Raw genomic sequence first — 17,478 nt, 5'->3', positions numbered from 1 at the left:
CCATCAGGAAGGCGAAAGTACGATATTAAAACATCGTGTTTTCGCGGTTTTGCCTTTGCAGTTGAGGGGCGAAAACGCGAAAACACGATACAAGATCGCGAAAACACGATGCAAAAAATATCGCGTTTTCGCGCTGTCAATATCGTGTTTTCGCGTTTTCGCCCTACTTACCATGAAGGCGAAAACACGAAAAGAAAATGGCAGATCGAGGGCGAAAACGCGAAAACACGATATTAATAGCGCGAAAACGCGATATTTTTTTGCTTCGTGTTTTCGCATCAAAGTATCGCGTTTTCCCGCAAAAATATCGTGTTTTCGCGATTTCGCCCTTAGGACGACAACGCGAAACTGCGATGGCCCCAACGGAACACCGTAATTAATGGTATATCGAGTGTGTATATACACAAAGAGGAAGTTAATAATCAACACAGCTAGGTAAACTTTATATAGTCTAACAATTTGTCGGCAGTTACTCCGTATAATGTTTGTTTATGTTTATTTTGTGAGTCTTTAACGATTTAAATTTATCAATATAGGAATTTTATTCATGATGAGTATTATACATTTTAATTGTGTTCAATAAAATAACTGATAATTTTGTTTTTGGTGTGGATAAAAATTCATGATGTAATCTTGATAACAAGTTTTATTTTCTTCCTCTTTCGTTTTCAAATATAGGTATGAAAATCTTGAGTGGAAGAGGACAAATGGCGAATACTAAATATCATTTAATTGATATTGAAGATAATGACGATGCTAACGACAGGACTTCCAGTTCCAAAAGTGAGTAAATATTTGATTATTAGGTAATTATTTTAAAGATTAATTTAATTAGAGTTAAGATAATATTTCGATTTCTGAAAATAAGCTTATATAAAACTTAACTGATAAGACATTTGATAATCATAGCCTCTTCTTTTTTCATGTTAAATTATTTCCCTTTAAATCTTGTTTTCAATCTCTTGCTTCTGAAAGATAATGCAACAAGATATTTAACAAATAGCATTTTGTCATTGACTACACAGATATAAACTTTTCATTAGGCTTGGTACAAATGTATCTAGTGTAGACCAATAGTTAACAAAAACATTACAGAAGTATGGTTTTAACATTATTTTAATGGGTAAACAAGAGGAACATAATGTTCTTAACACACCTCATAAGTTATGTAAAAATCAATGACAAAAGTCCAACATTCAAAGAACGCAGTCACCCTTACAAATTAAGTTTAAACCTGTTCATTGAGATAAAGCAATTCGCTTTAAAGTGTATTGATTTTTATTAAAAATCTGTAATGTCACATGTGGTTCTAAAATGTAAATCATGCTATTATCCAACGAGCCTGTGTAAAACGAAATATGATGGAAGGAACAGCTGCTTCGTAACTAACTATTTTCTAAAATGGTAATATATACACAAGCATTAGGGTCACTAACACACTAACCCAAAACTTCTCTTGTCAACTTCTTAAACTTTTTCAAATACGTACTATTGGAATAAGAATCCAGCAATACGATATACTACAGATCTAGGCACTATCAGGACCGAAATGCTATATATAAAATTCAGTTTAGAGATGTTTCTGTGTATGTTATTCATTTTTAATTTATGATCTTCTTTTCAGAAAGGCATGTTTCACGTGTGTGTTTCTGTATAAAGCCGTGTGCATGTGTACTGGTTTGCTTAGATTGGTTTGTCAGTGGTGCGTTAGAACTGATGTTATGTGTATATCGGTATGTATCACTTAAAGCAGCATTTCACATACATACAAACATTATAATTACAAGAAAAATACGACGTATTTTATGATATTATTACAAGAAAAATACGACGTATTTTACTTATAATTTAAAGGGCAAACTGGTTTTGTACTTGCAAAATGACGATATATATATTTTGTAAATGTGTATGTCAACGTTTTGAATGACTTGTTATATTTTATACCGAATATATAGAAAAGGTATTTTAAAATGCAGTTATGTTACAGTAAAACTAAAAAGTATTGGTTGACATTTGCATTTTGTTTCAAGACTTCATGGAGCACGCACGTTTGTATGGTATAATGTAATGAACTTTGGATCTAAAGGATTCTTCTGTCAAAAATTGATGACTAATGACATTTTCACAGTACGTCAAAATATTTACATTCGCCCCATTCTTTTCCATTGAAAATTATGACGTTCATTTCGTATGAACATCAAAAGGAAAGGCGCGAAAGGTACGTCATCGCTGCTTAGTGATAACCGACTGCTGTTTTGACGACGTCCGCGTATAGTCAGGGAGAACGTTCCTTAGATGACGTTGCAGTTGTTCCGTCTAGTGAACAGAATGGCCGGGAAGCTGATTTTAATGTTAAATGCCACAAAATATGTGCAATTAATAATAGTATCATGTTTACAAATGGAAAGGCAATATAATGTAAATACATTGTATAAGCAATGAAACTATTTTTTCGGTGTTCATGCGAAATGAACGTCAGAATAGGATCGGCAAATTAAACATGAATCGCTAGCGCGATTCATGGATTTGCCGATCCTATTCTGTCGTTCATTTCGCATGAACACCGAAAAAAATCTTTCATTTCTAAAATGTACCTCTTTGTTTCACTAAACTCTTTGAAATGTTCAACAATTTCGTCAACGTTATATTTTAACACGTATCTCTCAGATCATGCGATCTTAAGGAAAAGAAATTGCCTCTTTTTAAACTATGGATATTTTTACAAAATAAAACAAAACCCTGTTAATGCAAAATGCATATTTCAATGACCTTTAAATTATAATTTCAGGGCAATAGCAGGGAGATACCCATTATTTTTAGCAAATTATGAGCGTTGGGTAGAAGAGGAAGTAGAACGTTTGAAGAATGAGAAATTTGAGTTGAAGCAAAAAGCAAATAATGATTTGGGAAGTCTGCACGATAAAATTAAAACCCAAGAGGAAAATATAAGTCATTTGCAATCGACTTTAAACATTGAACTGCAAAAAAATAATTCAATTAAGAAAGAAAAGGACTCCCTGTATGGACGTCTGCAGAGTTTGACTAAAGAGAAGAACGCATTGGAAAATGAGAAAGAAGATGCATTGAGAAGGTATTTAGCTCTTACTACTCTCAGTCTGATTAAAATAATCTCCACAATAACGCTACGCATGAGGATCTGACAGTGATTCGTCGGAGGTCACCTTCTCGAGACCTTTCCACTTACCAATCAAGGCCTTATTTTCAGGTTTTTGAAAGTGAAAGTAGAAGTCAAAAAATTTTATATTCAGCCTCATGAGCCTAGGATCCCAATTTTTTTATGCGTGATTAACACACGTTTATAATTCTTGTGACGACCTCAATATTGCGACATAATCTTTTCCGTTCATTATTTCATGAAATTTAGGTTTTACTATGCAATACGATAACTTCATGTTTACAAACATTTCTATAAATAGATTAAAATGGAACATATAGTATTCAACATTTTTCTAACATGTTAAAATCTGAATATTTCTAGTTTTAGTACCAATTACAAATTAGCTCTCAGGTAAAGCATATTGTCAATGTTAAACAGATCTTTTGCCGTGTGGGTTCGAAACTCAGCATCGACATTTAATTTCTTGCAGACGAGAAAGCTTTAGCATCATATTTGCACTTAAGCGAATATTGAACATAATATTTTGATATATAAAGGCATATATGCAAATACAAACCATCAATGAAAAAAACGAAAATATGGAAACAAAAATGAAAACGAATTGGGAAAAAAATCTGAAAAAAATCCTCATGAGGATTCGAACTCACAAAACGATTTGCCTATATCCAATTTTTATCTGCATTTTATCAGACTGAGCTATAATACAGTATACTTACAGGATAGTTAAAAAGAAACAAATACTAATATTGGCCTAGTGGTTAAGGCTTCCTCTCGGGATCGGGAGTTCGAAGGTTCGAGCCCCATGAGGAGTGTTCGTCTGCGGGATGTTTGTCATGGGACTCGTTCTGAGCAGCGAACTAGTTAAATGAATGGTTACCGATTTCTATCCGCCTGGCGCCTGGCATAATGGTAGGAGTTGGGAGGTAATTGGACACACAAAAAAGGTGTCTCATAAGCCAAATTGGCTATCCTTTCAATAGGGGTGACACTGTAATAAACAAGACCTTTACCTTTACCTTTTACTTGTCAAGTAATGTGCAAGCATTATAAATTGTTATTCTATTAGTTTTCATAAAATGGACTCGTTCTCGCGTTTCGGGCGGGAATCACATTATCATTAGGGATCAGTACTTATTTTATTTTAACTTTTTCCAAAATAGTTTTGATAGTACTCAAAGCACAAATTGCAGCGCTATTTTGACGGCTGAGCCTACGTTAATTTTGTAGCAAGCATTTCATTTGCTGAACTATTAATACCTTTTTCGGAAATCCGATACAGTGCGTAAGCAGTGTATAATTGACCACAGTCAGATTTTCGTGTACGAGAAGATTGGGATTCTAATCAGATGGTACTACTCTTATATTGTATTTGTGTAGCTGTTTTGATCCAGTCATACTATACAGTCCGTCGAAAGACAACTCACAACCGTGAGGTTTTTATTGCATTAGGATGTAGGATGTGTGACATTGTTTTATTTTGCCGGGTCACACCGACACACTTATAAGTCATATTGCAACTGATGAAGGAATATTTTGGGTACCGCTCCATGCATTAGTAAAGGCATATAAACATTTTAGAACCACCGGCCTTCCGTCCGCTAGCTGCATGACTTCTTCAGATGAAAGCATTCTACACCCAAGCTAGGTTTCGAAACCACAACGGTGAGGGACAATTGAATCTCAGTCAGTGAATTTAAAGGCACTGACCTCCAGATTTTGGCATAAAATAATCTTTCTTCAAGAATGAAGTTTGGTCATAATATGAACATTAGAACATGAGTTTTTGTTTCTAAATTGTCTTATAAAAAAGCCAAATCAAGAAGAAGAAAAACACGCCTGAGTCGGGAATCAAACATTGGCCACCATGGCAAAAGTATTTTGCATTGTTCTTGACCATTACACAGCGGGGGAAAACGTAAATACCGGTCATTAAATATAAAGCATTATAATTAAGGCAGTTTACAATCTTTACCCGGTTGCAAAGTTTTAAGAGTTCTTAATAAATATAGCAATAATGTTTTGATATCTAAAAACTGTTTTGTTGTCGTTCCCTATTATGTTTGTATCACACCCTATTACCTGATGTCCTCCACGCCGAGGGATGCGGCTACCATAGAGATCAGAAATCAATAACGGCGAGTAGTGGTTTTAGATTTTAAGCTGTATTTTTTTCTTTTTGACTTTCCATCAGCAGGAATACGTGTAAATGCCTAAACATATTATATAATTAATCCTGGTCGCCAACTTTGCGAAATAAAGCAGTATTCAACTGTTTAAACTTGACGTTTATTAAAATTGATCCGAAAATCATATTCAACGGCCAAATTCGAATGTATACAAAACAATTTGATCGGGTTTACCTCACACGTCAAACGATCAATAATCCTGGCAAGCTTCAAGTCTGTCCGAACGTCTACACCGACGTATTGACCTTTTATGGGTATGGTCACGTATGATAAACTTTACCGCAGAGGGCATTTTTAAATGATACCCAACCCGCCGAGGAGTCAAAATATAGGATACCATTTACGACAGAGGGAAATTTGCTGTTACAACGTATGTTCTTGCTGTTTGTTTCGCTTTCTAGACCTGGGAGGTCAGGGAATTATTTGCAGTATGCGTTGTTTATACTTATGTTTGATAATGGGCGATTTTCAATGGGGAACATCGCTGTAACACAGTGTTAATCAGTCTAGATTGTATTTCTATCCCATCTGATACATGTATAGAATTGTTTTGCCATTAAAAGTCTTCGTTTTGTAAATTCATTTTTGTTTCATTTTTTATCATAATATACAAATATTTGCTGCCAGCTTAATCTTAAGTCCTGGTACTTGCGTTCTTGCTGGATTAAGTGTTGAATCTACGATTAACATTAATTGTTTTGCATTATAAAGCTTTCGTACTAAGAGGCTATTGATAGTAAAATAGTAAGTAAGGTTAGAGAATTTAAATATATTTGTTGTCAGTGGAATAAGTCATGCGATCGGTTCTAAATAAAGCTGTTAATCATAAATCGTTTACAGATATGTTCTAAACAATTTATCTTTTATTCATTTTCAGAATGCTGTAACAATGATTTTGAAGTTAACACTGGAGTGATTGACCATATAGTTAATTGTCATGTCAAGAGAGAGATCAACCAGAATGAAATCGAAATAACTAAAGCACCTGCTAAAATGATATTACCGAGTTGCTATATGAAATGAACTTTAAAGGTGTATTCAATTTTGATATTTTGCCCTGTAACTTCGATAAATACCCACAGGCTGGTCGTTAGAAATGAACTTGATTTAACCTTCGTTTGGAATCCCGTCAGTATATGTTTTTGTCCTTTATCCAGCATTCCAAATGTTTTCATCTTATTCCAGTTCCCTGTAACTAAATGGTCAATCACTCTAGCGTAAGCTGCAAAATCAGTGTCTTAGCCATGATTTTTTAAAAACAATTCTCATATATTTCAAATATATAGGCTTAAATATACTACTCGACAAACTGTGTTAACCAATCATATATGAACTGAAGTGTATTTATATGAAAGCTTTATGATGCAATAAAATTTAATATTTAATATTAACTGTAAAATCAACACTGAATATCTACATTCGCCCCATTCTTTTCCATTAGAAATTATGACGTTCATTTCGTATGAACAGCAAAAAGAAAGGCGCGAAAGTTAGTCATCGCTGCTTAGTGATAACCGGCCGCTGTTTTGACGACGTCCGCGTATAGTCAGGGAGAACTTTCCTTAGATGACGTCGCAGTTGCTCCGTCTAGTGCACAGAATGGCCGGGAAGCTGATTTTAATGTTAAATGCCACAAACTATGTGCAATTAATAATATTATATTGTTTACAGATGGAAAGGAAATATAATGTAAATATAAGAAATGAAACTATTGTTTTCGGTGTTCAAGCGAAATGAACGACAGAATAGGATCGGCAAAGTAAACATTCATGGATTTGCCGATCCTATTCTGTCGTTCATTTCGCATGAACACCGAAAAAATCATTTCATTTTTTAAATACAGCAAGAACGCAAGAACCGATATCACCCCAGACTAAGGATATCATTAGTTCTGTATATTTCATCTTTTAAACAGAAATGAAGACTTACAGTAGCAAACTCTATACATGTAGCAGATTGTATGCAATGTCGGAGATAAAAAGAAATACAATCTAGACTGATAAACACTGTGTTACAGCTTTGTTCGCCATTGAAAATCGCCCATTATTAAACATAAGTATAATAAATGCAAAATATTCCATAACCTTCCATGTCTGAAAAGCGAAACAGCCAGAATCGACGTTTTACAGCAAAATTTCCCTCTGCCGTAAACGGTATCCTATATTTTGGCTCCTCGGCGGGATAGGTATCATTTAAAAATGCCCTCTGCGGTAAAGTTTATCATACGTGACCATACCCGGGTCCCTTTAAAAGGCCGGAACGTTGGTGTAGACGTACGGACAAACTTGAAACTTGCCAGGATTATCCCCACATTGATCGTTCGACGTGTTAGGTAAATCCTATCAGATTGTTTTGTAAACACTTTGAATTTGGCCGTTGAATATGATTTTCGCATCAATTTTAATAAACGTCAAATTTAAACAGTTGAATACTTCATTTCGCAAAGTTGGCGACCAGGATTAATTATATAATATGCTAAGGCATTTACACGTATGCCTGCACCAGAATAGCTTCATGGAAAGTCGAAGTGAAGAAGTACAGCTCAAAAACCTAACACCACTACTCGACTTTACTGATTTCTGACCTCTGTGGTAGCCGCATCCCTCGGCGTGGAGAACATTAGGTAATAGGGTGTGTTGTATCTTCCTATATTTCTTACACCTTTGCTTTGATGAGAGTCTGTTGAACGTTTTTGTTATAAGGCTAAGTGAGCTTGTATCTGTGCGGCTGCGAGACAACAATCCTAACATTGTGGATTTGAACGATCAATGCCGACCTACGAAACTTGCAGAGATGTTCAGTGAGTTGTACGACAACGAATGGACAAGCGCGTTTACTGCTCTTGAAGGTCTTGGAGAAGAATATGCCATTGTTATTCTTCTGAACATTGTTACTGTAAGTTAAGTTAGTTAGTACATCAATGCGTGACATAACATTTTTTACCGTAGATGTTCACATATTTGCTGTATCTATTAGTTTCAGTTTCTTCGATGTAGAGTGGTTTACTTGAATAATCTAAAAATGGAAATATGAGGTATCACATATTATAGATTACAGATATTATAGCAGTGATTCAGGACATACTTCTATTATTTAGGTAACACCTACATAAAACTTTCTATTGTCTGGATAAATAACTGTAGGAGGAAACAAATATGTAATACTCCTGAAAAAAAAACGTATAACACAAACGGAGTAATGTATTTATTACTTTTTTCAGTTAATGATTATAATCACAATAGAAAGTTTTATTAAAGAATACATGTAGATACGGATGTCACTATGTTTCTTTCCTGCAGAAAGCGTATGGAGTTTGCGGGGAAAGAGTAGCAGAGCCATGGGAGGTACTGACGGAATGGTTTCTGGACATGGTAATAAGAATATCTTTGTTAAGAAATTTTGCTTACTGGTATTAAGACAAAATAGTGTTATTGTGGAGAAAAGGGCATATCATTTTATAGTAAGTACTTCTGTGCCTTTTTTATGAAACATGAAAAACAGACCTTTAGTCAGTCATGCATGAACCACCAAATGTGAATTACAATTCTGCAAGAGCTGATTAAGAATTTGAATTTTGATGATATCTTGAGTTATACATGCCAGAACTATTTTTCTGTTTTTAAGGAAACTCCTTGCATGAATATAAATAAAATTATTTGGCATATAAAATGTTTGAATTGTCAACATTTTTCAGACAAATATATTGCGTGTTCCATTTATTGCAACTAGGAAATTTGAATGCTTGACATAACATCACATGTGTGCCCTTTTCTTGAAAGTATATAGTAAGTGTACATTGTTATTTCATTTCAGAACATCCCGGGGGCTCAACAAGCATCGAAATGGCTAAAGGATAGTCGAAAGGCTAACATAAAAAACAAAATTCCTGAAGTTGAAAAGGTAAACATTAAAACAAACACTTTCTTTGCGCCAAACTCGTCTGACATTACTTAATAGTTAACAGCATACATTATTTCTAGTTATGTATGGCTTAAGGTTATTCAAAATAAGAGGATGTAATTTCTTGATGGTTTGTTTATATAAATGTTTTTAATTATTATTTGACAATTCATTTTAGTTGATAAATTGAAAACGTGCGTTAAAACAACTTCTGATTATATGTGACATTTGATTTTGTTATAATATACAAATTGCTGTAACTTTTCATTGTTAAACAAGCTGTTTTCATTTTAGGGGTAAGTATAATCATACAAAATCAATGTAGTTTTTTGTGTGTTTTTGTTGCATAACAAAACATTTTTCTTTTAGGAGTATGAAGCGATGCTATTGACTACATACAAAGAAACTGACGTAGCAAAGGCACTATCAGGACAGGACATGAAATGTTACATTACAAAGTGCATTGAACTGTGTTTGCTTATGGTAACCACCGACCCTCCAGTTGTTCTTAAGTGTCCGGGATGGACAACTGAAATAAAAAAGCATGAAAAAGACAGAAATGTACAACAGTTAAGCCGAGATGAAACTCTGGCTAGGGGGAGTAAGAGAGAAAGAGAATTGTTCGATAAAGATTTGTTCAAAGAGTACACCACTCGGGGACAATATCTTGACTATGTTGTCTGGCCAGCTTTGTTCCTTCATGAGGACGGTCCCATGCTGAGCAAAGGCATTGCACAAGGAAGCTCAGAAAAATACAGGGATAGCATGGAGAATATATAAGCATAGTGAAAGAAACGAGAATTTAGACAAAACTGATATTATCACCACTTCTTTTTGTCTCATTTTTGTATCAGTACCGAAATTTATAATGTTTACAGTGTTTGTATGTTGACATGAACACAAAAAAATGGTCGTCGAACATTTACGTGCGCTAGAAATTTTCCATTCTCAATACTCCATAGCTTATAAACGAGATATTACAAGACAGCACTATAAAGAAATCAGTGGAACGACGTAAATGGTAGCGTGTTTGTTGTGACAAGGCATTTTTATTGGACAACGGAATACATTTTATCAGCCATTGGCGTATAAAACTTAAAGAGTCAGAACAGCAAATATTGAATCTGTGTATATATTGTGTATATAGGAAATTTACAGTGATGCTATTCTGCTACAGAATGTTTCGTTCAAAGTTTTATTATAGTGTGTGATAGATTTCATTCTAATGTGTGACAATGCAAAAAAAAATAAGTATTTTATTTTGCTCTCCCGGGGTTGTGGGTTTCGTGTTGGGGAGGCTGCGTTTTTGGAACATGGCATTCCCTGTTTGATATTTTCTTTGTTTTTTACAGACAAGTTGTTTGCAGGAAACTTCAATATGTCAACGAACTAGTTTTATTTTGTTATTACAATCTGATACATGTCCTGTGAAACTTCAATATGTCAACGAACTAGTTTTATTTTGTTATTATAATCTGATACGTGTCCTGTGATACATTGAACGAACTTCAACGGTAAAACTTGTATTTAACAAATGATATATGATATATGGCATTGATGTCCATATGCTAGTTTAGGGCTTTGGCAGTTAGGACCGTTGCGAGCAAGGCAAATGAAAATGCGCATAGTTTTGTGGTTATTTGGGAATTTGAATGGCGAATGAATTCACCTCGGCGCAAAAAGGGAAGTGTGGGAGGGAGTATCCACCCGTCCCCCCACCCCCACGATAAAAATATTAGAATGACAATAGAATATCGCGGTCTTATGCATTTTTTGTATATGAAAGCACTGTCAAAAAATCTTCTTGAGAAAGAGAAATGTTCTCTCTGGCAACCGTACTTACATTAATTTATAGTTCGTTTTGCAACGTGTCTCTCTTGCGGTGCAATACAAGACTTACCTTTTATGAGGGGTCTTGAAGGAGCTCCTAGTTTATCACATACTGCCAGCCAGACTAAAAATGTTATTCCAAGCGATGCAGAGCTGATCTCCATACTGCATTTTTATGTGACTACCCGGTCAGAAAACTGCATCTGGACCCGAGTATTCTTGTTATGTTATACCGAATAAGATCAAGTTTTATGCTATGCTGTCTTAAAATGATGTCACGAAATTGCCGCAGAGGAACGCAGTCGTCACGCTCCGGGCGATAGAGATCGCCGACGACCATAGCCGGATGGCGTCAACTCGGAGGAACGGAAAATATGAGATTACAATAATGTATTAGAATACTGCATCTGGACGAAGGATTTCACTTATTTTCAAACTTATATCTAATTACTTTCAAATCATGTGTAATGTATGCTGTCTATTAAAAGGTTAGACAGATACGTGTGTATCTCTGTTCTGGTTGTTCTTGTAGTGACCTATCTTTTTGTGTAGAATAACCTTTATATAATCCGCATAATAAACATGTGCCGGTGTCATAGTAAGAATATAACATCCGAAATAAATACAACGACAACATTGCATCTTCAGTTATTCTTGATATGTCGTCCTCAATCCTCACCATGAGCATAACAGCTCTCTATCACCCTATCCCTCTGGCCAGATCGCTCTGTTTCTGTACTGGTCGAGGATGAATTTCGCGTCCTGAGTTGCTGTGTCTGTTAGCACCTTTGAAGGTATTTAGAGTCATAGTTATATAAATTTGCTATAATATGATATAGGTTATATGGTGACATAACAGATTTTTAAAGGTAAACAAAGAAAACTTCAATACCTATTAGTATTTGGGCACGGACGGCACCTGATCCGTAATTCAGACGGGTAGCTTTCTCAAATGAAATAATTCTACATTCCATGTTTGGTATCGCGGGTCAACGACCTTATACACTTGATTGTGAAGAAGCCTACGAAGCTTGGTGGGAAGCATTAAAGATTAATACAAAAATGTTTCTTTGATGCTTTCTCATCAACCGCAAACTATTTAAAGTAACGACCATCTTAATTCCTTGTTGATGGAAAGGTTAATGAAAAACAAGAAATGAAAACGACCTCTCATGATTGGTAAGTAAAACATAACGTAGTTTTTGTTGATTGGGGAATGTCTGCTTTAGGTTTGGTCGTACACTGTGAACTAGATTTAAACAATATTTCTCAGGGACGCGAGGGGTGATGCATACTTCATTATGTCTCATGAATAGACTCGACCAGCCAGAGTCTGGTGTCATTCAATGCCAAATATCATCTTATAGAAAAGAGTCAAGTTTAACAGAAACATTCCGTAGCAACTGATCCGAAATTTTACATTAGATATTAAGGCATGTCTTTGTAAAATATCTTTAGTTCTTATAAAACCTATAACAAAATTATTTATTTAATATATTCAGTAACATATTCTGTACTGCCAAAATTACAGTTTTCATGTGGCAAAAGAATGATCATCAAAACTGTTGAACCACATCAATGAAACTGAATGGTATCGTTTATATACCAATGACTCTGAATGGTATCGTTTATATATGTCAAGAGCTAACTCTGAGAGAGAGAGAGAGAGAGAGAGAGAGAGAGAGAGAGAGAGAGAGAGAGAAGCAAATTTCCATACTGGGGTAATGCTGACAAAGGAAAAATAATCGCTGAGCTCATGCAGTCTCATGTCGGCGCTTTTTATGTTATGATATAGAACTTGAATACTAAAACGGGGAGAAAATGTAAAGGTGACCGGGTAGCTCAGTTGGTAGAGCATCGGAACGGTATTCTGAGGTCCCGTCTGGTTGCATATTTTATCACCCTGAGACATTTGGCGTCCAACGTGGGACCGTGACAGCATTACACTGGTTAGTCTCCGACGCCTGTAATTGCTTGAAAATAAAGTACTCGCTGAAATTCGAGGACTAAATTCGAAATGGTGGGGAAATATATAACGGTAAAGCAACGGAAAGAACATGTATAGGTGGCCGAGTAGCTCTGTCGGTAGATCATCGGTATTCCCAAGCCCCGGGTTCGAGTCCGGGTGTGGCTGCACATTTTCCTCTCCCTGTGAACATAACCGTGACTTCATTTACTCCGAGATCATGTTCCCCTTGTTCTCTGTCCCATTAGAAATTCGAGGACGAATTTCATATAGCGGTGGAGTATTTTACGGTATTAGACTTGAATATTATTAAAACGTGGAGGAAGTGCGTAGGTGGCCGGGTAGCTCAGTCGGTAGAGCATCGGAATGGTATTCATCCCCTGGTTGTCTTATGAAGTGTGTACTATTGTCACAAAAGGAAAAAAGAATGTAAATGTGAATGTAAAATCCATTTACTTTACACAAAAGTAAATATTGAATGACTATAGTTCGACCACGTGTTTTGAGCCGTGACGGAATAATACACTTTTCACTTTTTCAATTGGGTTATATCGATATTCGGTCCATACCTGGCTGAAAAATCTCTATGGAGTAAGTTGATATATATGTTTTGTTTAAAATGAACTTGATTATATCGCTGGCGCAATTGGTAGAGCGTAAAGGTTACAAACCGTGAAGTGCGAGTTCAAGCCCAGATTGCGGCCTTATTTTTTCTCTAGTATACATTATTATGTCTCCCACACCACTGACATATTGATTTACTCCTGTCCGTGTATGTGTGTGTGTGTGTGTGTGTGTGTCTGTCTGTCTGTCTGTCTGCCTGTCACAAATCTTGTCCGCGCTCTAAGTCGAACATTTCTCATCCGATCTTCACGAAACTTGAACAAAATGTGTTTGCCAATAAGTCTTCGGCCAAGTTCGATAACTAGGCAAACCTGCCCAGGCACTTCGGAATTATGGCCCTTGAATTACCGAAAATCGCATGCCAGTACCAGCACTCTAAGTCATTGGTGCATACACAGATGCCAGTATCCGCACTCTAAGTCATTGGTGCATGGTTGTGGGAGACATGCGCTTTTCTCAAAAGCAGCTCTAGTTTTTATTTTATTTTAGTCAAAAATCTTTGAAGACTGTTTTTAAAAACCATTTTATATATTTTAATAATAATGTTTGACTTATTTCTTTTCATTGTTTCTATATTTCTAATATATTTTGCTACTTTTATTTCAATTTAATTCATGTCACATAATTTCAACTTCACTTGTTGTGTCTGTTGACGACCCTTCAGCTGTGTCAGTCTCTGAGTCAGATGATGTATCGGAATCCGAGTTAAGCTGCTGGCAGATCGTCTATAGCAATATCTAACTCCAAGTATTTCTGCTTAACTGACAGTACATGGTCAATACACCTAGACAAATCTGAAGATGAAGCTGTTTGCGAACCCTCCGTAATAAGGTCTTTCACATGCGCCATCTTAAACGTCAAGTTCTTACAAATTTTCTCGTGCAATATTTATTGAAACAAACGATTAAATTCATTTTTAAAAATGTGAACTTACCAAGGCTCGAACCTCGAAAAGCAAGTTTGTTAAGCCAACGCCATATCCTTTGGGCCATTCATCGAAAACTTACACCGCTTTATTATGTATTACAAGTATGTTCCTACCCTTTTTTGGCGAATCAACTGTCCTGCATAAATTAGTCACGGCTCAGAAAACGTGGTCGACCTATACCAGGGCAATCAATCATGTGGAAATGTTAAACATATCTTGTTGCCATTTAAACACATATAGTCAATAGTATAGTATAATTATCAAGTGTAAAATTATGTTGGTGCAATTGTTAACTGTAGATCGATTCATTACATTGCATATATTAAGACATTAAAGGCGTAAATGGAAGTATTTTGAACAATTTTGAGAGATTTTCTCAAAACACTGTACAGCACGTATTTTGAATAGCAATACTTTAAAGATTTCGTTTTTGTTTTTGTTGGGCTTATCGTCGCACCGACACAATTATAAGTCATATGTTGACGTTTTAGCTTTGATGGTGGAGGAAGACCCCAGGTGCCCCTCCGTGCATTATTTCATCACGAGCAGGCACCCAGGTAGAACCACTGACCTCCCATAAGCCAGCTGGATGACTTCCTAACATGAACAAGTCAACGCCCCGAATGAGGCTCGAACCCAAATCGTTGAGAGGCAAGTGATTTGAAGTCAGCGCCTTTAACCACTCATTCACGGAGGCTCCTAATTATTGTGTATTACTGTGTAAACGGTCAGGCACAAAAAAAATAACTTGCCGAATTAGATACATATGTATAGTTTGAATGGGAAACATAATTACTGCACGAGAAGGACTTAATTGAAGGTTGTAAGATGAAGGTTGTAAGATATTCTTGCTGGAAGTAAAGCTGATTACAAAAGTGTTGTCTGTCGTTTATACTGAATATGTAGGATATGGAACGGAATAGATACTTGAAGTTATTACGAGCGAAGTGAACGTATTTTTCGTTAAATATTCTAGGATATCCTTTAATGGAAGCCAGATTATAACTTTTGTATTTCAAACTTGTCTTGGCTTGGGTGGTGGTGGGGTGGGGGGGGGGGGGGGGGGAAGAGAGGGGCAGTAGAATATGTCAAATACTGTAATGTTTACTGAGAGCGAAGCTAGCAATATGTCTTATGATAGTTTGGAATAAACTTCGTGAAATTTATTTTCTTTATAACTATGACCAAACGACTAGTACATTTTGTATATAATAAGTTTAGTGCTGGAGCCGGAATACAATATTTATTTACTATTCTGGGTCAATTTCTGACAGGTTCGTCCCTGATTTGCTAATGATCAACGCTTTTTAATAAAGATATGAATAGTTCGATTGCTCCAAGTCACCTTTGAAATGTGGTTGTGACTACAAATTTTAATAAAATTTCACATCCAGAGTTCGGGCGGAAGTAAATGCAGATATATTCGATCATTTAGCAATATTTAATACGTTTTCAATATTAGTATTTAATATGGCGATAAGCAAGATTGTTTCTAAGGGTGGTCAATTTAATCTGTGCCATTACTTTGAGATTTAGTATTAATATTAACTGATGATAACTATTTTATTCGTTGTTGTCTTGAGAAAACCCCCAACTTCTGACCGAAGTACATAATACATGTACGTAGTTGTATACATATACATTTACGCCGAAAAGGTCTATTAGCACTTGTTTACGCTTTATAGACCTTTTCGGCGTAAATTTATATGTATGCGACTACGTACATGTATTATGTACTTCAAACAAAAGTAGGGGGTTGTCTCAAGACAACAACGAATAACGTATCATCGGTTTATATTAATACCAGGTCTCATAAGCATGCCACAGTTAACTTTGACCACCCTAAGAAATGGTCTTGCATATCGCAATTTTGAATATTGAAAGATTCTAAACGAATAAATATTCCAAAATGATCGAATATATTTGCCTCTTCTTACGCTCGGCCTCCGTAGTTTTGCCGCCCAGTGTGAAATGTTTACACAAATCTGAAATCACAATCGCATTTCATAGGAAACCTGGAGCCATCAAACTATTCCTATATATATATTAAAGCGATGACTATTAGAAAATTAGGGGCGAGGCTGTCAGTAAATAAATACTCCACCATTAAACTTAATAATTTTATATATTAGTAGTCTTGTCTCATTTATAAAAAAAAATTCTGGAAATATATTCTAATATCTCATAGGACAATTTGCTCGCTTTAAATACTCTCAATAAATATTTCAGTATTACAGCTAGCGGTAATGTTTAATTTGCCGACCCTACTCGTTCATTTCGCGTAAGCTCCGAAAAAAAAAATTCATTTCTAATATTTACACTATACATTGTATCTCTTTTCCATTTGTAAACAAGGTTATATTAAAAATTGCACACATTGTGTTGCATCAAACATCAAAATTAGCTTCCCGGCTATTCTGTGTACCAGACGGAACATCTGTGACGTAATCTCAGGAGCGCTCTCCCTGACTATACGCGGACGTCGTCAAAACAACGGCCCGTTATCATTTAGCAGCGTTGTCGTAACTTTGACGCATTTCCTTTTGCTGCGCATACAAAATGAAAGTCATAATTTTCAATGGAAAAGAATATTACAGCAAGGATATCCACATGCGCTTCTCGTGCAGTAACTATATTGCCTATTACAACTAAATTTAAGAAATGACATGGCAAAATTTTACCTTTGTGCCTAACCGTCTACACCGTAATAACTTCTTATTGTGCATAACCTGTGTTGTTTCACATATGCCTTTCATTCATTTATTCATGTTTATTTGTATATGATACTGTTAACAGAAGAAGTAAAATTATGGTTGGCAAAAACGCACACAAATGCTTCTCGCAACTGTATATTTTTATGTTAACAGATGTTTTCAACAAGTTTTTTTATGTACGTAAATAAAGG

The 17,478-nt window shown here is 35.6% G+C and overlaps 1 protein-coding gene across 2 annotated transcripts; it reads left to right on the top strand.

Moving 5' to 3' along the window:
* The first annotated feature begins 440 nt into the window (after window positions 1–440).
* LOC128556960 (uncharacterized) lies at window positions 441–11,694 on the top strand. Of its 2 annotated transcripts, none has more exons than XM_053543136.1 (8): window positions 441–502; window positions 679–783; window positions 1,625–1,733; window positions 2,789–3,091; window positions 8,028–8,220; window positions 8,625–8,696; window positions 9,139–9,225; window positions 9,595–11,694. In XM_053543136.1, exons 2-8 carry the CDS (start codon window positions 681–683, stop codon window positions 10,003–10,005), a joined length of 1,278 nt encoding a protein of 425 aa, XP_053399111.1. In that variant the 5' UTR covers window positions 441–502; window positions 679–680; the 3' UTR covers window positions 10,006–11,694. The 2 variants fall into 2 exon arrangements, with proteins under 2 accessions (XP_053399111.1, XP_053399110.1); XM_053543135.1 differs by having other exon boundaries at window positions 8,004–8,220.
* The last annotated feature ends 5,784 nt before the right edge of the window (window positions 11,695–17,478 follow it).

This window comes from Mercenaria mercenaria, chromosome 5, assembly GCF_021730395.1.
Source record: "Mercenaria mercenaria strain notata chromosome 5, MADL_Memer_1, whole genome shotgun sequence".
Lineage (NCBI taxonomy): Eukaryota > Metazoa > Mollusca > Bivalvia > Venerida > Veneridae > Mercenaria > Mercenaria mercenaria.
The sequence above is the reverse complement of the archived record's forward strand: the minus strand, read 5'-3'. Positions and strand labels throughout refer to the sequence as shown.